General features: G+C 37.0%; 2 protein-coding genes across 2 annotated transcripts in view; one reads left to right on the top strand and one right to left on the bottom strand.

Annotated features, from left to right (window-relative positions):
- The window catches only part of elovl2 (ELOVL fatty acid elongase 2), a 104,801-nt gene extending 97,108 nt beyond the window's left edge, over positions 1-7,693 (top strand). The window contains exon 8 of the mRNA XM_082184846.1: positions 6,582-7,693. Coding sequence (XP_082040972.1) covers positions 6,582-6,704 — 123 coding nt within the window. The 3' untranslated portion in view covers positions 6,705-7,693. The remainder of the gene's footprint in view (positions 1-6,581) is intronic.
- Positions 7,694-7,733: 40 nt separating this feature from the next.
- Positions 7,734-22,051, bottom strand: sycp2l (synaptonemal complex protein 2-like). The gene is given in 33 exon segments (XM_082183276.1): positions 7,734-7,884; positions 8,056-8,137; positions 8,230-8,288; positions 9,052-9,151; positions 9,355-9,449; positions 10,251-10,360; positions 11,335-11,427; positions 11,540-11,600; positions 11,671-11,738; positions 11,809-11,926; positions 12,039-12,085; positions 12,198-12,300; positions 12,543-12,588; positions 12,728-12,777; positions 13,040-13,156; positions 16,038-16,095; positions 16,190-16,233; positions 16,346-16,379; positions 16,607-16,686; positions 17,239-17,402; positions 17,579-17,639; positions 17,722-17,814; positions 17,925-17,970; positions 18,144-18,196; positions 18,305-18,447; positions 18,540-18,574; positions 18,908-18,996; positions 19,078-19,163; positions 19,257-19,281; positions 19,440-19,547; positions 19,549-19,740; positions 19,858-19,977; positions 20,191-22,051. Coding segments are annotated over 33 exon segments (2,655 nt in total). The 5' UTR covers positions 20,197-22,051; the 3' UTR covers positions 7,734-7,815.
- Between the last annotated feature and the right edge of the window lie 14 nt (positions 22,052-22,065).

Genomic DNA, 22,065 nt, shown 5'->3' with positions numbered 1-22,065 from the left:
AGTTTATGTTCACCCTCCAAACAATTTCTTTTGGAATCTGATTGCTGTCTGAATTGACCATTAATACGTATAGCCTAGCGATGTAGTTTATATGTATGGACATGACTGATTGTTCGGTCCCACTTTATATTAAGTGGCTTATTTTAAGTACTATGTACTTGCATCAAAAAATAAGTACAATGTACTTATTGTGTTCATGTTGTATTGTAAAACACATTTGCTGCTATTGAGGTGTGATACTGGTAAGGTTAGGGACAGGTGTGGTGGTATGGGTAGGTTTAAGGGTGGGTTAAAGGGGTCATGGACTGGATTATTTTATTATTCTATAATGTGTCCTGGGGTGCCCTTATAATGCTAGTATGATTTTAACATTAAAAAATTGTCATAATTTATAAATAAAAGGCATTTTCCTAGCCTGATTTTAGCCTCTGATTTGAACGCTCTGTTTTAAGGGGCGTGTCTGCTGTGAGACTTCAACCACTGCTGTGATTGGCTGACATGTTTGCATATGAAATAGCTAGTATTACATGTGGAACTCTCTCTAGACTTTTACTACGTTTTTACTATTACAGCTATCGAGATTAAGGAATCGTGAAAAGTATTGATCACAATGATCTATTCCCATCACATGAAAGGTTGCAGTGATGAGCATTGAGCAGATGGCAGACAGTCTGTTGATCGCAAATGAAAAGATCTTATCATTGCAACGCAATTTCGGCACTCTCACGAATGCTTTCACCAGAGGTGTAAAGTCCAGGAGTCAGAGAGTAAAAGTCCTGCCATATATTTATTCCACCCATGAACTCAGCCAGCTGATTTCACTAATTAGTTCTATCTCCTGGCTGAAAAACGGTGGTAATTAGCAAATCCAGGTGATTGGAACAATGGCTACTGAGGAGGACTTTTACTTTCTGAACCTGGACTTTAGACCTCTGGCTTTCACCAAATAACAATGCAAACACAATGTAAATACAGTAAGAGCTTAGGTGTACTGTGCATTGTAACAGCGTCATGATTTTGTGATGATTGATTTCAACGAGTTTTGACAAGTGTTAATAAATAAACTTGCGCTGTTTGATTGACAGCTTGGACAATTGGAAAGTGAGCGTTCTTTGATCGCTTTCTTTGATCGCTTTCTTTTTATAATCACAGTTTAAAATTAGCAATTACCGGGGCCAAGCAGAATAAGACGACAAGACATGGCTTAAAGTGTCAGATCAACTGCAACAATGAGCAATTAAATACATTTAAAGAGGATTTTAGGCGAAATGGCTGAAAAATCCTAGAAACAGTAATTAAAAATATGATTTAATTGATTATCACTTTTGACCACTAGGTGGCGCTGTCTCGAAATATTTTGGGTACCTTCAGGGGATGGTGCTGATGGCACATTCTGAGTTTCGTAATATTACACCAATGCATTTGTTTAGTATAGCATTTTATTTCACAAAACTGTATTGAAGTCAATGGGAATTTCATGTTTTGTTCTGTTATAGCGCCACCAAGAGGCTAAGTCCCACCATTTTTTTATGCGTCCTCAGAGTGAGCCCATACATATTTGTGTAAATTTTGGTGAAAATATCTCAATTCGCTTCGGAGTTATAGACATTTATATGAAAAAAACACGTAAAAAATGACTGACACATGACTTTGATTGGATTTTACTACCCCTTACAATCAATATTTTTGCATTTGGGAATTGATGTTTAATATCGACCTATGTTTCCAAAGTTCTGACGGTGGTTTCGTTTCGATCGGACTAGTGGTTTCGAAGATATCGGCAAATGTTTTTTAAGCGCTAAATCACAACACTACACAAACCGTAAGGCAAAACCTAGCATGTTTGGTATCGTTGGACTCGGCAAGGACTCAGGAGTATAATGAGACGAGTCTCATAAAAATAAGTCGACCACACCCAAAGTTATAAGCATTTGGGAAAAGAAAATTCACCACTAGGTGGCGCTGTTTCGAAACTTCTCACGCTCCTTCACGGCATCGTGCTGATGACCCATACCAAGTTTCGTAACAATCCATTCATGCGTTCTTAAAATACAGCATTTTAGCACAAAATTCAAAATGGCCGACAGCCAAAATGGCCGATATAGTAAAATTGGATATCAGTCGACTCACCATGTTGCCCTGAATCTAACAAGACCAATTTTTTTGGACAAACTGTTCAGAAGTTATAAGCAAAAATAGCCATTTTTCATATCTCCGGACCAGTAGGTGGCGCTGCGCCGAAACGCAGCATGTAGCCTCAGGTCATGCTTGTGATGACATGTACCAAGTTTGGTCTGAATACGATAAACCGTTGCGGAGATACAGCCTTATGTCTGTTTTTGCAAGCACTACGTAAAATTAATTTGCGCGACATTCGAGAACGGTTTGATAAATTATGAATTCCATAACTTTTTGTTGGCATGGTCTGTAGATGATCTGGTTCAAGTTTCGTGAAAATCGGAGCATCGGCCTAGGAGGAGTTAGAAAAAGTAGGTTTTTCAGATAATTCAAAATGGCGGACAAATTTCCATGACGGAAAATGATGTCATAGGGTGCTATCGAATCAAATTTTGTTTCTAGCCCTTGTGGTTCAAAAGTTATTAGCATAAACATGAGTGAAACTTTGGACAGTTGGTGGCGCTAGAGGGATTGAGTTGGAGACTCCAAATTTGCCATGGTGACTTTTCAGACTGTCCTTTATCAGTGTATCAAATTTCATAATTTTCCCGCAAGCGGTTCTATGGGCTGCCATAGACTCCCAGAGCGGAAGAAGAAGAACGGGAACAGATACAGTAGGTGCCTCCGCACCTTCGGTGCTTGGCCCCTAATAAGATTATTTTCATCCTACTAAGAGAAACGACGTGAAGTTGATTGTTTAGTCACTTGATTTACTGATGCATAAACAGTTCTGAACGATATTTTGAGAGATAATCTGTCTGAACTTGAATAATTACATCAGAAATCACTGATCACAGATCAGGCATTAGAATAAACATGACTACTTACATGTTTATGGCGTTGCTGGCAGATCCATATCGTAAAAGTCGTATTGCAAAGCCTGCGCCGAAATTTACCAAATAATCCACAGTGAAATTAGCCTGGATGCCAGCCGAATTTAGCCCCGCGCACAACAATGAGGTCAGGAAGTTCGGTCTGGACTTGATCCGTTTTGGAGCAACTATGCTCGAACCAGAGCTGTTCGGACCAATCAAATTGTCAGGGCGGGCTTTATTCGTTGATGGACAGACGATCTACAGTAACGTAATCATCCACGTCACCAAAGAGCACTTGAGTTGAATTAATTTACAACAAAGACAGCTGCCGCTGGAGAATTGACCCTTCGCTAAGCCATGCCCGAAAACCGCCACAGGCCAATCGTGGCTTAGCAACCATAACTAGGCATGAGAGGTCTGGCAAGCTTTCAAGCGAGGGAAACATGCCGAAGCGTTGTGTGTATGGATTGTGCAAATATGATACCCGGTATCCTAAAAGTTTTTTTGGGGGGGGGGGTGGAATTTTTTCCCTTCCCGAAACCTGAAACCTAAGGGGAGAAATTCCGGGCGTATGGGAGCAGTGTGGGAGGCCCCATTCACAACTAAATGTTGACAGGATTAATAAAAACACCTATGTTTGCTCCACGACGTGTGAGCAGTAGCCTGGCGCTCTAAAAAATATAAGCGGGAGAATGTTATCATTGCAAAGTGGTCAGACTAATGTCTTGAGTTTATTCCACAAGATTTATGGATAAGCTGTTTGATTTATAATCATTAGATTATTTTCAAATTTCACTTACCCTACTGTGCATGAACATAGCTGTTCCTCAATTTGTGTGTTTCCCATTTGAATGGTCAGCGTATGATATGAGGTGGCTGCTGTTTGCACTGGGACTTAGCTTTAGCTTAAATTTTTATTCAATTATTCTCTAATCGGTTGCATATTAATATTGTGGATATATCCCTCGAATGCATACTGCAGTCCCTTTTGTCTTGCTCTCTCAGATATTTCACCTGTTTGCCAAAAATGACTAAATTATCTCCTTGGGAATGTCTGACACCTGTGCATACATACTGTAATAGACGTGTCAGGCACGAAAGCTTGTCAGGCGTAGTAACAGTAACTAAGGAGGGCGGGGCTTAGCGAAGGGTCAATTGAGATGTGTAGATTCCGCCATCTGTTATAGAAGATATCAACAGCGCATTAATTTTAAAAGAGGAACAGAGAACCGCAATCAAGGCATTTGTCGATCGGAAAGATGAATGAAGAACATACGTCAGTCCGTTGCTCTGATTGGTTGTAGGCCTATCCAATTGAGTGCAGAGGCATTTTCTTTCCTGGTTCGGTTGAAACACGCCCCTTAATCACAGCCCAATGGAGCAGTATCAGACTCATATTCTGACTAGAATCGGAGTATGACGACGTCAGGCTACAGTGAAATACTCCGAATACCAAAAAATGATGCACTGCTGAGACATTCACATTGTTTTTTTGTTAAATCATCCTCAAACTTGAAACATAACTTCTTAAGACTTGTGGATTTGGGCCCAGGGTATTTCTATGTGCCACATGCATCTTTATTAGGGGCCAAGCCCTGAAGGTGCATAGGCACCTATTGAATCCGTTGGTGTTCTTATTATTATTATTAGTGGCAAAGCACCGAAGGTGTGTAGGCATCTATTGTATCCGTTGGTGTTCTTATTATTAGGAGCCAAGGCACCTATTGTATCCGTTGGCGTTCTTATTATTATTCTCCCATTTCCGTTTCTTCTTCTTCCCATATATGGCCCATAGTATGGTAAAATGTTGTGAAATTTTACACACAGATGTCAGTCCAAACATTCACCATAGTCTCTAACTCAATCCCTCTATCGCCACCACCTGTCCAAAGTTTGACTTATGTTTTGCTAATAACTTTTTAACCATAAGAGAAACAAAAAAAGAAACAAAATTCTTTCTTCCTCTGATTCCTTGGCGCAAGATGATTCGATATGTCATGTATGCCCCACTTGCCAAAATGGAGGGGTGTCTGGTTAGGGGTTTAGGTGTTAAAAGGAATGCATATTAGTACCTCAAAGGTACATATTGGTACCAAAAGTGTACATATTAGAACCTTTTTAAAGGGTACCGGTCCAGTGACAGCTTTTGTACAGTTTTTTTTTCTGAGTAAAAATATTGTGTATAAAATAAAATAATCTTCAGACCAAGCCTGGCAAAATTAATTTTACCCTACCCAGCCTCTGACAAATTTGATGGTGAGGGTGACTTAGCAAAACTGTTACACATACTGGGCCTCATTTATGAAACGAACGTATGACAGAAAACGAAATGTACGGCCGTTTCCACGCAAAACTTGCCATTTATCAAAATGCAGTCAACCAAACATAAAAGTTACACTGCTCAATTTAAATAGTCCGCTGTAAAATCAGCGTGCCCAGCGCCCAACCAAACACATATTTGCGCATGTGAAGGATGCTGTTTTTCGTGGATATTGGAACACGAGTGAAATACAAAGCCTTGTTTAAGCTACATAATGAATAATAGTTTAGCAATCAAACGTTACGTGGCAAATATGGAAACATATTTGGATTCTTGCCGAATAAGAGAGGTGAGCCCAGTGCCACACAATAAATTCATTTTGGCTTGATGTTTGTATGTTGTTTATTATGAATGCCACTATAGCCTAATTTGTGTTTTATTTTATAGTTTAATATATAATTTATAGCTACTTATTTTTCAATTCTTGTTCTGAAAACCGTTAAATTTAAAGGATTTGTTGTGGAGTGAGGGGAAAATAGCCTATGCTAGTGTTTATAATGTTTGTAAATGTTTCCTTTTATTAATCGGTATTTTATATACATTTAAATTTATATAATTTTTTACAATTACGAGGTTAACAGGTGTTTTTTGGAGTAAGATCAATTTCTCTTTCATAAGAGTACTTCCTCTTCTTGGCCAGATTACGTTTCTCATGTCATAACTATAGGGGCAAGGCTTCTAAACCGTGAATTTTCAGGGGCATGATATTCAAATGACGATTGTATTCAGCCGCCACATTTATCAACGTACGATCATTTGTACATTGGCAGCATTCGATTGGCAACATACATATGTTTCATAAATCACACGTGAAACCTGTCGTTAGATGATTTCTCACTCGTTGCTACGTTAGATTGATAAATGAGGCCCATTGAATCTAAACGCTGTCTGTCATGGGGCCATGGCCCTATAGTGCCTGTGAAGTTTGTGACTATGCCACGTGCTAGTCAAAAGTTGTGAAATTGGTTAGGCCATTCATTTTAATTCACTCTGCATTAAATGCAGCAGCTTTCCTGTAGCTCAGTGGTAAGAGCATTGCGTTAACAACGCAAGGTTGTGGGTTCGATCCCAGGGGATTGCACATACCTATGTATAAATGTATAGGATAATGCAATGTAAGTCGCTTTGGATAAAAGCGTCTGCCAAATGCATAAATGTAAATGTAAATGCCTCCATCTTCTAGTGATTTGGGTCATGCTTAGTGGTATGTGTGGTCTCATGCTTCCAGTCTTATCAATTGTTAAGCAATAAATGTCTGTTCTCTGTAGACATACAAAAAGAGAAGGCTGGAGGGTGGCAGAATGGCTAAGGATGGAGAATTTAAAAACAATAATTTGAATGGCCTTTCATCTTCTCTCAACGGAGTCTACTCCAAACCGAAGCTGCAGTGATGCCGTGACATGACCAATAGAATGGATCGTCTCAGTCCAGTTATGCTGAATATTAGCTTAATAGCAGCTAATCATCTGATAATCAAACTGTGATTTTTAAAATTAGAACTTAACCATTTTGTATCTTTGTTTTACAAATGTTCCTTTCAAGTCTCATAACTGAGCGATGTAAATGCTGTACAATAATTGAGAAAAAAAAAAAAAATTGTCCAATTCAAAATAAATGCCTTTGTTATGGAGTACAACATTTACTTTATCATGCATCTTTGCTAGTTTATCTATAACTGCAAGGAAATGGTCTGCAATGTTCTCTAAATCTCTACACTATAAATGTATTGTTAAACAAAATATGCCATAGGCTACAATCCTTTATCTGATTTGACAGTTTAGTGTAATTGAATATATAGAAATGAAGGATCTTATATATCATACAGTATCACTAAGACACCTTTCCAAATCTTCATTATCAGTTAGACATGGAATGTTGTTGTGTATAGATATCAAGTTTCATTAGAAATGCAATATAATTTTTTTGGGACTTTGTGTTAAAGACCCCATGAAATTGTTTGACAAATGCAGTTTTGTATTTCCTATTGCAACATGATGTTGAGGATATCAAAGGGTATGTCCCCTTGTTTAAACCGTGAATAACCTCTATATTAATGCCACAGCCATGAACCATGTTCTGCTACATCTTGCTGATCTTGGCAGGTGCTACAAGCAACAGACACTCATTCATGGGTGCAGGTTGAGTCATCAGTATTTTTTGTCTATTTTACCAGAAGATAAAGATTGTACATTTTAACTGTGTATATCTGCTAAATGTTAATTGTCAAATTTTAAAGTGGATTAACATGTATAGTAGATGACCCAAATACACAAACTTTTTGTCTTTGGTGCAAACATGTACCGTTTTAAATAGAGCCCATATGAAAACTTAATGATTGTCTTCATACTAACACACTAAATAAAACACTTTAAGTATCAAATGTCGTGTGATGTTTGTTATATTATATATTACACTTACAGTGACAATTCAATTGTTTTAATTAGGAGTAGACAATTCAGACAGACAAAAAAGGCATATGAAAGAAAACATTAGTGTAAAGTCCTATGAGGGATCTGCAGTGGGGGTCTCTGATAGGGCAACCATGGATGATTGTCCTCGAGGAGAGGCTGGCTGGAGAAGATGAAAATTCAAATGACTTATGGTGTCTGAGTAGTAGTTAATTGCATGTTAATTTAGTAATTGTACATGCTAACATTATAAATATAAGTTAGATATTCTTGCCCTGTAAAAAGTCTATACATATTGCTTGCAAACAAAAGCTATAATGAACAAACCACTTACTACAGTCATTTTGGCCTCTCTTCTCGCTGACTGACTAAATGATGCTTCTGTACCCACATGAGGGATTAGGAGAGAATCCAACCTGCCACAGGGGATCAGAAGGGGGGTTACAGACAAAAACGGCATGTTCGTCATGCCAAGCACACGTAATAAACCAGGCATATACTTTTCTACCTCTTCTGCTGTTCATCACAAAATGCGCGAACTGTGTCAGACTCTGACTGCCAGAAATTCTAAGACATGAAAAAAAGCATATGGCAGAACATCACTTCATCAACAGACTTCTGCTATTAAATATGCTTTGTTCAGGAGATTATAAACTGAGCAGAAAAGAAACATCCCTTTTTCAGGATACTGTATTTTAAAGAATTTTGTAAAATCCAAATAAGCTTTACAGATCTTTATTGGAAAGGGTTTGAACAATGTTTTTCATGCTTGTTCAATGAAACAGACATTACTGCATATGCACCTGTGGAACAGTCCTCAAGACACTAACCGTGTACAGGCAGTAGACAATTAGAAGTTGAAGAAGAAAGATGCCCCGTTCACCTGCGTGAAAATGTCATAGTCCTGCTGCAGGGAGGAATGAGGATGGCAGATGTGGCCAGAGTTATAAACTGCAATGTCTGTAATGTAAGATGCCCAAGTCAGTGCTAAAGGGAGTCTGGAAGGACAGCTGATCATCCATGCGGTGCCAAACCAGATGTAACCATGTGACCCCCCCAGACATGTTCGAGAACTTGCAAGTCGAGGAGTGGTGTAACTCATTATTCCATTTCAGTTCGTCAAGTGTCTGTGAAACTTGTTTAGTTTGTGTCTCTGTTGTTGAATCTTTTTATGTTCATACAAATAGTTACAGGTCAATACATTTGCTGGGAAGTTGAAACTGGGAGGATGTTTCTTTTTTTGCTAAATTTATAAACATTTCAGTTTGCCTTTGAAGACAATCTACTTAATATGAAAATGTGCCCATTGCATTGAGAAACTGAAACAGACCACAGTCTCCTTCTCGATGGTTTTGAGAGACAGACAGTCCTTCTCCAAACATTCCAACTGCTGCACCACCAAGTTCTGGAACTGCTCCAGATGCACCAACCTACACGCAGAGCAGCATGGTTCATTTTCTGTACCTCAGCTATAATAACCATTTAGATTAAAAGTGAGCAGTGTTATTTTAGTCAGCTTAACTGGTGATTATATTTTTAGACTATTTTAGATTATTTATACATTTACATGGTTTATGGACATAAAAGGACAAATCACCTACTGAATTCTAATGCTGTGTTTTGTGCTCTGTACCTTTGATTGTGTACAGTTCCCAAGAGAGAGGTCACATTTCTCTGACAGTCCGTTAAAGATTGCAGTGATCTGGCTTCAATCTTCTTATACCTGCTCTGGATCACAAAGAAAATAATTTCCTGCCGACTAAAGTCAGGGGGTAGTTCACACCAAATGTCTCTCATGCTGTACCTGTACATGCCATACCTGTACGGCTTATTTCATTAAACACAAAATGCATTGACAAGATCCAAATAAGCATAAATGTTGAAAATAAGCCATACAATGACATTTATAAACAGGCCAAAGGTCACAGTGCATTGAAAATATTTATCACATATCATGATGTGATTAATCACGTCATAACCAAAGTTGAATATGAAGTGAACTGAAGCTATCGGCTTCAGAAGACGTGGAATATCGCACATAGGTCACTGATTTTGTCAAATAAGACATATTCCTGGATCAACATATTTTGTTGATCCTGGAACAACATTCCTGTCCGAAAATGTAGTCTTAATCCTATCCCTACCACTAAACCTAGCCCTACCCATAACTTATCCCTAAAATCAGAGGAAAATGATCAGTGAATTACACTGATGTAGAAGCACCACCCTGATTGTAAGCCTAAGCTTGACATAAGCTGTAAACTTGTCCCTCAAATCTGATTGGTAGATTGTAATGTTGTTCCAGGATCAACAAAGATGTTGATCCAAGAATACGTTGTGAAATGGCGTCATATTGGCCTTCTCTTATGTTTTGGAAGTTTGACTGCACCAATTTACCGCTCAGATTTATCTGCTAAATATCTCCTTAAAAAAAAAAAAAAACTTTATCCTAACTTTTGGATAAATTAAATTCTTTACTAATGCTAACAAAGTAGTTGGAAGTAGAAAGACTGGAGTTTTTGTACTTACAGAAAAGTGTGCTCTCAACTGAGTCTTAAAGCCATTAAATGCAGCTCTGACACCTGCACCCAACTCTTCCTCTGACTCCTCATCTTCCATCAACACTTCAGTTATTCGCTCTATCACACACACACAGAGAGAGAGAGAGAGAGAGAGAGAGAGAGAGAGAGAGAGAGAGAGAGAGAGAGAGAGAGAGAGAGAGAGAGAGAGAGAGAGAGAGAGAGAGAGAGAGAGAGAGAGAGAGAGAGAGAGAGAGAGAGAGAACATTTGGCATTCAGGTCACTCTCTTTGTTTGGCAGTGAGCAGCAGCACACAATGGCTGCTTTTCATCCTTTCAAACAGAAAAACCAGAGCAAACACTAGAGTGTAAATGAGCCAAAAAAAAAACCAAGCCACTGTATCAAAATATTTACAGATTAAGTTAAGCATCACTAGTGGTTGGAATAAACCCTGAATGCTTTAGGTAGTATTATTTTGATATAGTTAGTAGAATGGCTACTAAGTAATAAGTAATTAAATGTCAACTTTTAATACAATATTAGCAAAGCTGCTTATAGTCAGTACAATGTCTGTTGGGACAGACATCAGAATTAGCAGATTTTAAGCAAACAGTCTTCTAATGCTCTAATGAGTTGACATGCAGTAAAAAAAGTGAACTATCAAAATAAATTGTTACCAACTTTTACAGTATGTGCATCTCATCCTGCACTGTATGTGCAGTATTCCCGTAGCTCTTGAGCTAACAATGCCAATGTCATGGGTTTGAACCCCAGGGGAATGCATGACCTGATCAAATGTATACCATGAATGCAGTGTAAGTTGATTTGGATAAATGTCTGCTAAATGCATAACTAAATGTGTGACATGAATGATATCATGTGCAGCTTCCTGAAGTTCTACTCTTCAGCACCACCATACTTTTCATAAAATGTAAAAGTCTAGTTTAAAAAAAAAAAAAAAAAAACTCAAGAATTTGACTAGACTCAATACTCTCATATGTGTTGGAAAGCTCAAGGGTCAGGATATTCATAATGTGGGTTCAGCATAAATGTAACTGTTCCTCTGTAAGATGTTCAAGACTGAACTCATTTACCTGCAGCATCCTCTAGTGGGCTAGACACAAAAAGTCTTCTAGGTTGGAATGTTGGTCGTCTGGGCAGCTGCTTGTCCCCTTTCATGTACAGCTCTGTGTGGCACATGTTTCCTCTATTACCAGCCAAATTGTTACTGATTTCTGAAGTCTTTTTAGGGATCTTATGTCAAAAAGTGTGTCTGAGTGTGGGGGGTAAGGTACTCACCTGATGATTCAAGTGCTTCAGTTCTTATGGGAAGTGGCATTTCTTTATCCAAACAGTGCTCCTAAGACAGTATTTACTTAGTTAAAGATAAATGTGCATTAAAAGCTCAACGTACTGAAATCAAGTTGTACCTCTTCAATAAGATTATTAAGTTCCTCTGCTTGTAAACTGGTTTCAAAAACAGTCTTGCTTTGAAAACCTTGAAAAGAAACCACAATGTCAGGACATTTAGATCAGAATAAGCCATCTTCTGATGCAATCATACTGACCTGAATCAGCAGTGGTCTCTTTAAGTAATGACAATTCTTTGTTCAGTGATCTCCCTAGTTTGACTTGAGACGGCCAGTCTTCACTTGCCACTTGAAGTCTTTGTTTGGGTGTTGAATACTAGAAAGAAAGAAAAATAGAAGAAAATCATTAAAAGACCTACATTTTTATGCCCTGCATAATTGTGGCTATTTTGTTTATACCGCAAATCTTCTGAAAAATTACATTCTACCTTGGAGAATTCCTCCTCATTACTGCTGGGTGAGGAAAGAGGAAGAACTATGCAAGAGTAAAAAAAAAAAAAAAAAGAAAAAGAAAAAAGTTAGGTTGCAGCATATCTGAAGGATTTATAAAATGATGTAGCCTAGTCCTGCGGGATGAGGAATGATACCTCTGAGTTTCCCCTTAGGTCTGGGCTTTCTCCTGCTGTAGTCAGCATGTGGAGTGTCCTTGCGGAGAAACCCTTCATCTGAATGCATCACCCTTATTTTCTTCTGCAATCAACCACTTTACATTTTATTTATACATTTATAGATTTTGTAGACACTTATCCAAAGCTGCTTCCAATAGAGGGGCATAACTGTGTCACAGAGCCAACAATATTCAGTTTATATTATTCAGGTTTATTAGAAAGCTAGATTAGGCAAACTAAGACATTCTTAAATGCACCAATGTCTAACATGTATAAAATTACCAATTTACACAAATAATGGGGCCTTTACACATTCTGGCTAACCTTTACAGGAGTTCTACCCAGAGTGTCAGGGAGGGACTTTGTAGACCTGATGAAGAAAGAAGCATGTTTTAGTGAGACTATGGCAAATGTTCAACAGTACATTTTGACAAAGAGTAACACTGCTGCATTTCATCAGCTGATTTCAATATTAGACAAGCATCAGACCATACAGAGATGTCACTTACCCATTAGAAGATGGTGTCTGACAGAACAATACAGTCTTGGCACGTTCAACCTAAACAGAAAGGGCAAAATCTCAACTATTCTTAAATTTTTATATTTAGAAAATGAATCCATTTGGGTAGAAAATAATATTAAATATTTTCATTTTCAACAGTCATTTGAGTGGCAATTTATAGACATTAAGGCACTGGCCAGATCAAGATAAACAATCAAATGAACAAACTGACCCAGAAGCCCAATATTTGGTCAAGAAATTAATATTAAGTCAAAAACTGGACAGTGGGATCTGATATGTGTGACTGCACTCCACTGACCTGGTACCTCCATAAAGCAGTCATGAACGTTATAGTCTTTGGCTTCTTGTCATGTGACTTCCCTGATCGTTCTGTGTCAAAAGTGTCACTCAGACATTGAGACACCTCAAGGATCACCTGGGGCAGCCATATACACACCTACTCATATGCCAGAAAACTACATCCATTCTTCATCACGTCGCCCTTAGACATTATTCCGGTATTTTTTATTGTCACAAAGAGCCCATTGTAACAACTGCTCAATGGTCAAATTAATGTTTCATGAAACAAAGCATAAAAACTCTAGAGAACAGACCCAGAAGTCCATCAGCACATTAGTAAAGTACCAAAACACAGACACACTATAGCCATATAGCCAAACGTATTTTGTGTTTTGCAAAGTTTGCGGCTTCAGTATTTGTGGATAATTTTTTTCACGTTTTAAAGTTTTAAAGGCTTTTGTTGGCAAAAACCTTAAATATGCAAAGAGTCAGTATTTACTGTGTTGACCCTTCTTCATAACCTCTGCAATTTGCCTTGGCATGCTGGTTAACAGTTTCTGGGCCAAATCCTGACTGATGGCGATCAGGGGCCGTATTCACAAAACATTTTATCGATCACTAAGAGTTGTCCTAAATGGCAGTAAAAATGCTTAGTTAAGAGTTCTCTTAAAACCTATTCACAAAGCTGCTGAGACCAACTTTTACTAAGGAATAGAGAGAAGTCTTAAGCTAAGAGGTAAGGGCGGGGTTGACCTCATTGCTATGGATGATGTCAACACTAACTATGCACACAGTGATTGGCTGAAGGGGGAGAGATCTCTGTCAGTGATTTTATCATAGAAATATTGTAAAATTCCAACAAAAGGTTTAAAAAGAAATATGTCGCTATATTCAAATAAAGGTTTGAAAACGTAGGCTGTGTCACTAATTAAAGCAGAATATGTTCAGCTAACTGTCAGTCACTTAAGAGATTGTCTGCATCTCAAGAGATTGCAGAATTCAAGCGACAAATTATGTTTTATAATCAAAGTTCGGGAGGAGCATTACAGGAGCAGACATTAGGATTGTTTGTGATTTTGTCTTAATGACTTAGTCCTCTTGACTACTTTAACATTTCACAGATTTAGGAGCTAGTTTTAGCTCTAAAATGCTTTGTGAAAAACTCTTAGAGGAAAAATGAAGGAGTCCTAACATTAGGACTGACACACCCATTATTTTTAAAGAGTTTCTCCTAAATCGGTAAGTTAGGAGCTACTTTTAGCCATAAGATGTTTTGTGAATACAGCCCGTTCTTCTGTTTGTCCACTCGCCTTTTAACGGTTGACCACAGGTTCTCTATGGAATTAATATCCAGGAAGTTGCCTGGCCACAGATAAAAAAAATAAAGTCTATGTAACGATCTACAAGCCACTTCATTATCACTCTTGCCTTGTGACATGGTGCTCCATCATGCTGGAAAACGCAAAGATCATAACTAAAAATTCATCCCTTGGATGAAAAGCAATTCCACACACATGGATGTTTCAAGATCCTTCACTGTTGGCATGACACATTACTCATGGTGGTGTTCACCTTTTCTTGTAATAGATTTTCTAGATGTCCCAAACAGTCATAAGGGGGCTTCATCAGAGGAAATAACTTTGCACCAGTCTTCTGCTGTCCAATCATTGTACTTCCTGCAGAATTTCAGTCTGTCCTTAAAGTTTTTCTTGGGGAGAAGTGACTTCTTTGCTGTACATTTTGACACCAGGCCAATGTCCAAAAGTCTTTGCCTCACTGTGCGTGCAGATGAACCAACACCCACCTACTGCCAATATTAAGCAAGCTCTACACTGGTGGTCACACAATTCCATAGCGGATTTCTCAGGAGGAGAAAGTCTTGGCGCTAACTGGACACTCTGGGACGTCCTGAAGCCTTCTTCACTGCAATTGAACCTCTCTCCTTGAATTTCTTGATTCGATAAATGGTTCTTTTAGGTGCAATATTCTTTGCAGCAAATTCCTTGCATGTGAGGCCATTTTGATGCAAAATTGATGACGCTGCACACATTTCTTTGGAGGTAACCATTGCTAACACAAGAACACAAATTTTTTAGCAATTGGTCTGCTCGATCAGAATGATAGTGATTTCACCTGACTAGTACTTGTTCACACTTTTCCCATGTGCTGATGATATGATTAGAGAAAAGATGATAACTGGTCATTCTGTGCCAGCGCTAGATAAATAAATAAATAAAATTATTATTATATATATATATATATATATATATATATATATATATCTTTTTCTTTGGCCAATGAAGCTTTTTACTATAATTTACAATGTATCTGATCACTATAATCACAATAATCTAGAAACAATGTGAATCAACACAACAACTGAATCAGAAAACTTTACAAAAGAAAATACTTTTGGACATGGCTGTACATTTTGGTACACCTATCATTATGAGGACATTCCATAGACGTAATGAAGGGGTGTTCAAACCTGCTCCTGGAGGGCCACTATCCTGCACTAGTTAATCTAGGTCTTCAGACATATATGGGTGCTTCTCAAACAGAAGGCAACACCCTATAAGGCTGCATGTCTAGCCTGCAATGTCATTAAGCACTGTCAAAGGCTGTCTAAATTGTAATCTATAGAAGGCAGCTTTCGTTACCATGTCCTTCATTCAGCTGATTTTGAAGGATCAGCTTTGCATCCTTCAATCACCCACAATCCTTTGTACATTCCAGATCACAAAAAAGAAGTGATGAAAAATGAGTCTGCACTGAGCTTGTCTGAGTTCATTATGAAATGTAAAAAAAACGTTCTGCATTTAAACATTTTTAATAAAAAAAAAATTATGTTTAGGATGTTTATTTAGCGATTTTGAATTATGAGGGAATTGGCATGTCCTCATAATGTAAATGGCGTGGCCTGAAACCTGAATACACACCCCAATACAAGACTTTGGGTCCTCATAATGTGGGTCAAATGAGAATACACACACACACACACACACACACACACATACCTCCGTATCTGAATGATCCTTAAGGTGAAAGATGTCTTGGCCTGGGGTTTCTTTGACTCTTCACTCACCAAAAAAAAAAAAAAAAAAAAGTAAAACCACTGTTCTCTCTATCAGATAGTCCATTTACTGTATCCAGGAATAAACAGGCTTACTTTGATAATGAATATCTGCTTGGTCCACTCAAAAGAAGGGAAAGCTTAATAAAAAATAATTATATAAAAAAAAACAGTTTTGGTGAAACTGGGTGCCCATACAATCATTCACATATGTGACTACCTTAATTTTAGCTATCTGAATTATATAATTACCTGATGGATGCCTTTAGTTTCTCCAGAAGGTGGACTAGGGAAGACAAATATCTTCATGAGACAAACTTACTCTGAAATCAGATACTAATTTGTCTAATGAAAATCAATTGCAGAAATCAAGATGCCTTGGGGCTTTACATAAATAGTTAGAAAACATGCCTGGAAATTTTTTGCAGCTTCACTGTTTTTTCACGCTGGGGTCCTGTACAGGATGACATTTCATATTTATAAATCTGGAACAATGTAAATTATCTTTAACACTATATGGCTGTATCTGTTGAGAGTGTAAGATGCGTTGTGCCTTCTATCGTGGTCACGGCATCCCCTGATTGCAGAGTGTCCTAAAAGATAAACATACATTTATAACCTGGTATATGTGTGAAGCATATTTACACATTTGACTGACTCTTTGAAAACAGAAATGTCAAGTCATCTTCATTTATATAGCGCTTTTAACAATGTAGATTGTTCCAAAGCGGCCTTAAAGCGATAATAGGAAATTAAAGTAAAAGAGATTGTTTTGGCTTTATAGCAGCTCTAAAAGTTATTGTCCAGCTAAATTTAGTTTTGATTGATTCACTTCCGTCGCAACGATCATTAACTTAGGAGCCGCTAACACGACACCGTTTTAACAGAAAACTCTTTAAGTTCTCTCTACGCAAACTTTAAAAACGCAAACCTGTGAGAACGCTGGCGTGCACATGCTTATTACGAGTTCAGTCTATAGGTATGCACGTTTGAATATATGTGCGCAGGCGTGTAGTCCTTCCCTACAAACCAACCCTCAACAAACTAATTGTCTGGCCTTGATGTATAATACAGAATTTGTATCGCTTCCGCGTAGCCATGCGAACGGGAATTATCTCGACAACGCATGTATAATATGCCAATACCTTTGAGGCTGAGGCAGGCTGTGGCTTCTCTGCAAACACTCTTGTCAGGGCTGTTTGGATGTTGTGCTCTGAACTAAAGATGATTTTGACCATTTTGCCAGTGATCTCTCCATGAGAGATTGGGGTGCTCATGTGAACAGCCAATATCTTCTGATCATCACACTCTAAAGCAGTAAGAGAGAAAAAGTCATTTTAAGACAAAGGATTAATGATCTGAGCACCAAATATTTGTGGGATTCCAACCACATTAGTCTTCTTCAGGTTTGCGTTTAGTTTTAATAAAGAAAGCCATGATAATTCTATGAATATAAGAAAAGCTTGTGGTTGTTATTAAACCCACCTTGAAGTTCATACAGGCTGACAACATCTTTAGGCAAGTGAATTAGCTCCCACAGTGTGTTCTATCACAAATGAAAGCTCAGTTTAGTTGCACTCCTGATTTATTAAAAAACCTTTCTGCACTAAAGCATATTTTGGACACACCTGTGGGTCATTTACAAAGAAACTAATAGTGGATGTTCCAATGTTGAAATCCACCCAAAACTCTTTCAGAAACTCATCTTCAGGCTTGAAGAGCTATAAAAAATAAAAAAATAAAAAAATAAATAAAAAAAATACTGGGTGGTAGGAGAAAATGTGAGATATATGTAACTTCTGAAAGAAAAAGGGAAGCAATTCATGCTTACCTCAGCTGAATCAAGAAATGCCTGAATACAAGGGAATGAGAAGACTCTAAGACAGAGCAACAGGATCATGAAAACATGTCAAAACTTTACGGATACAGGTGACTGGATAAAGCCAATATAATAATAATAATAATAATAAAAAAATAAAAAAAAATAAAAAAAAATATCAACAAAATATTTATAATTTTTTTTTTTTTTTAAACAAACTTTCAAATATACCTTCTTGAGTTCCCAAAATAACTATTGAGTTCATTCAGAAATGTCCTGCAGTCCTAAATACAAAATAAAAGACAAAAGGAAGAACTTCGATACCTGCAACATACTGTGCCTAGTGATTCTAGTACTTTGAGCAGTAAACAAATAAGTGCCTATAAACATACAGTTTCAAAATCTTTGTCACGAATTGAAGTAAAAGCTGAAGCAAAGCTTCTGAAATGGAACCATTTGCCAGCAAAGTCTTCTCTTAGTTTCCTTGGTGTCATCCTGCAGAGTGCTTCAGAGATGGCCACCTGCATTTCATAATCTGGTGACAACAATAGATAATGCAATGTGAATATTGATGTACAAGTACTCAAATTCCATTATTTTTTATTTTTTATCAAATTGATGACTTACCACCAATGTCTGTCAGCGCTTTTGCCAAGTCTTCTCTGTAAGCGATGACAAGGCAAGTGTTTGCAAAGAAATTAGCTCATTTTTTTGTGTTGTTGTAGTGTTGAGCAATTTGTTGTCCACTAGAGTGCAGCCTTTCAACATGCACATTTGAGTTACATGAGCTCTCCAACGTCATTATTTTATTTTAAAATGATGCTTTGTAGAACTTAGAACAATAACTAGAACAATTTGTATTCTAGAGAACCTGTCCCGAGTGCTCTCAATTTGCTTGTAACTGGATGGGAGCGTGGCTCGTTTGAAGTTTAAGTGAGTGTGTAACAACAACCAAACTCTCATTTAATGGCAATGCGTGCTGGTTGACGACTTACAAGAGCCCAGTATGGTCATCTGACTGGCAGAGTTTCTTCCTTGTGTCTTTGGGACTGCTGTCCAACATAGAGTTGATGGTTCTGATGGCCTGAGTAAAAATAATGTCAAATTATTTTACAGTATAAATGTTTTAGCCAGTCATTATTTGTAATTGCTTCATGATAATTACCTCTAGGCGCAGACAGAAAGGCACTTCATAATCCAAAACTACAGCTCCAAACCGCAGAAGAAATATATCCAGGATCTTATTGCTGCCTTCCAACAACACCAAATTAATTGAATAGTATTATTATTACAATTAGCAACAACAACAAAAATAATAGGATATTAAATATTTGAATGGGTCACCTGCAATAGTGATCTGACACAGACTCTGTAAAATAAAAAATAAATGTATGCATGCATGTATGTGTGTATATATATATTCTTTAAAATTAGTGTCTAGTCTGGATTATTTAAAACATAGGCTATTAAATAAATATATTATATTAAAATAGAATAACGCGGAGTTAGAGACAGAAAATGCATTACCATTGCAACCTCGTAGAAAACTTCTATGAGTTTCATGGCGTCCCTGGGTGGTTTGTGCTGTTCTTTAATATACTCTGACGCCATCTCAAACCAATTCAACATGTAAAAAAGAGAGCAGATGATAAATTATCATGGGCCAGTAATTTATAGGTTTAACGTTAATCTGAATTAAATAAATGCTTATCTTCACAACCAAGCCGTGATGAACAAGTTTCTGGATGCTGTCCTTATCCTTACTGATCAGATGTTCAATTGCTTGTAATATTAAAGAAACATTCTTATGTTCGTTTTTATGCAGCTCCTAAAGAAGAGTAATAATAATTTACATCGGTAAGAAAGGTCCACTTTTGCAGTGGAGAATCTTGACAAAATAGCAAAACAGATTTGAAAACTCAGAAAAAGCTAATTCAAAACCTGCCTTGATAACAACTTCGTCCAGTCGATCGGTCAAGGATACGGAAGATTTTTCTTCAGTAAGTATCATAATACCCATGCTAACGTTATTTTGGACAAAGGCATCATGGAATCTACTCGTAAACTGTATAATTAAGAGAAGCGCTGGATGAATGTATGGCAATACTAAAAACAACAATAACAAACTCAATAGGGTTAATTGGTTGTGCTTCAAATAAAAGTAAAATTAGAGGAGTGCATACAGCTACTAATAATAGGCTTACATAATCAATCATTATTTTATTAGTATGTGCAGCTCTAAAGAGGATATAGCCTATATTTTAAAAAATAGACTCACACTCATGATGCACAGGCAGGCGAGCTCCTCGGACTGTAGACTGTCTAATTAAACACACGTGGCTTTTAATTAGGCTCTGTGGATGATTTATAAACTCAGCAGGCGTGAACTCTCAGTTACCAATTGTTTTTGACATTAGGCTATTGATATTTACTGAAACACTCTACAGACAATGTTTGTGCGTTAAAACATTGCAGCGTGGGGGCTGGGGGCAGTCTTTTCGACATGTTATAGACATGCCTTATGAATATTAAGTAACACGTTACTGGATCTGTGAAAACGTAACTATGTAGTTTTTACACAACGTTTGCATAAATAGATCACTAATAATGTAGGCTACCTGTATTTTATATGTCAGCGAAATTTTAAACGTTAGATATTTAAATATTTTTTGCCAACCTGCAGAACTACACAAGTACACTTTTGCATGTAGGCCTATTAGGTTATACGACTATTGCGAGTATAAAATTGAATTTTAAATCATTTGTGACAGACAGCGAGGGGCGCTTCACTAACCACTGCCTGCATTTCTCTGCATGCATTAGGACACTGACAGTTTATTTATTTATTTATTTATTTATTTATTTGTTTGTTTGTTTGTTTGTTTATTTATTTATTTATGTATTTATCATTAACAGTTCCTTTTTTGATTTAAACGAAGGACATTTATTTCTTTTTTTTCTTTTTTTTTCTTTCGTTTTTTTAAATTTACATACAGTGATATGATTTGTGTAGGTCTAATATTAACGAATCTTAGTTAAGTGAGATGTTCAACTGACCACACTTTTACAGAAAATCATAAGCCAACTGCACGGTAACGTAATAATATTCATTAGCCAAGTCTTCACCAAAGGATCCGTGAATTCCCGTCATTTGCACTTTGTATATGGACTTGTAGACGTAGGCTAAGGCTATAGCGCCGACTTGGCATCGAGTAACATGAAATTAAGATCAAATTATGAAGCTTAAGGGTAAAATGTAACATGTTAAAGAATTACCAATATTGATTTACTATACTATTTCTCTTCATATGAAAATGTATGACACACACACACACGTTTTTACGTTACCTACACACAACTCACAAAAAGCATTCTGCATTTTTATATTCTATTCTATTTAGATATAGATAGATAGATAGATAGATAGATAGATAGATAGATAGATAGATAGATAGATAGATAGATAGATAGATAGATAGATAGATAAGCTGTTTTAACTATATTTATTTATTTTTCTGCCAGTGATGACAAAAGAATCAATAAAAAAGCAATGATATGATAAGCGTGTTGCGCTGTTCTCCTAAGAATGACAAAATAGTAATGCAAGACAGAATTAACAAAGCAATAATTAAGAATAAGCAAAAGATAGGCTGCAATAGTTTTATAGAGATGTTATATATATATATATATACGTGCAATCACGAATGCATAATGGGTAGGCTACTTGCACCTGAGTGATGAGTTTCCCGTTAATGTTTTGGCGAATTTGAATTTAATGTAAAACAGCATGCCTCATTATTATTATGGATGAATTAATGAATAATATAATTACCTTAAGAAAACCTCATTCTTGTTGGTGAAGAATTAGGACAATTTGTAATAGCCCATAACCTTATTCTCTACAAAATGACAATTTAAACGGAAAAAATAACATGCCGGTTGTCTTTAAAGTTATTAATTTATACACGTACACTTGAACTGTTAATACATGCTAGGCTATTTCAAAAGCACAACCATTAAAGAAGGACGGTTAGCCTACATTTGGCCCATGGAGTAGAAAAAGTTAACTAAAATAAATGGTTTCTTTCTTGTATACCATTATTAGCCGTCAGATATGTGTTTTGGCAGAAGACTCGCTTGCTATTTTGGAATA

This window comes from Leuciscus leuciscus, assembly GCF_965113295.1.
Source record: "Leuciscus leuciscus genome assembly, chromosome: 11".
In the NCBI taxonomy this organism is placed as follows: domain Eukaryota; kingdom Metazoa; phylum Chordata; class Actinopteri; order Cypriniformes; family Leuciscidae; genus Leuciscus; species Leuciscus leuciscus.
The sequence above is the reverse complement of the archived record's forward strand: the minus strand, read 5'-3'. Positions and strand labels throughout refer to the sequence as shown.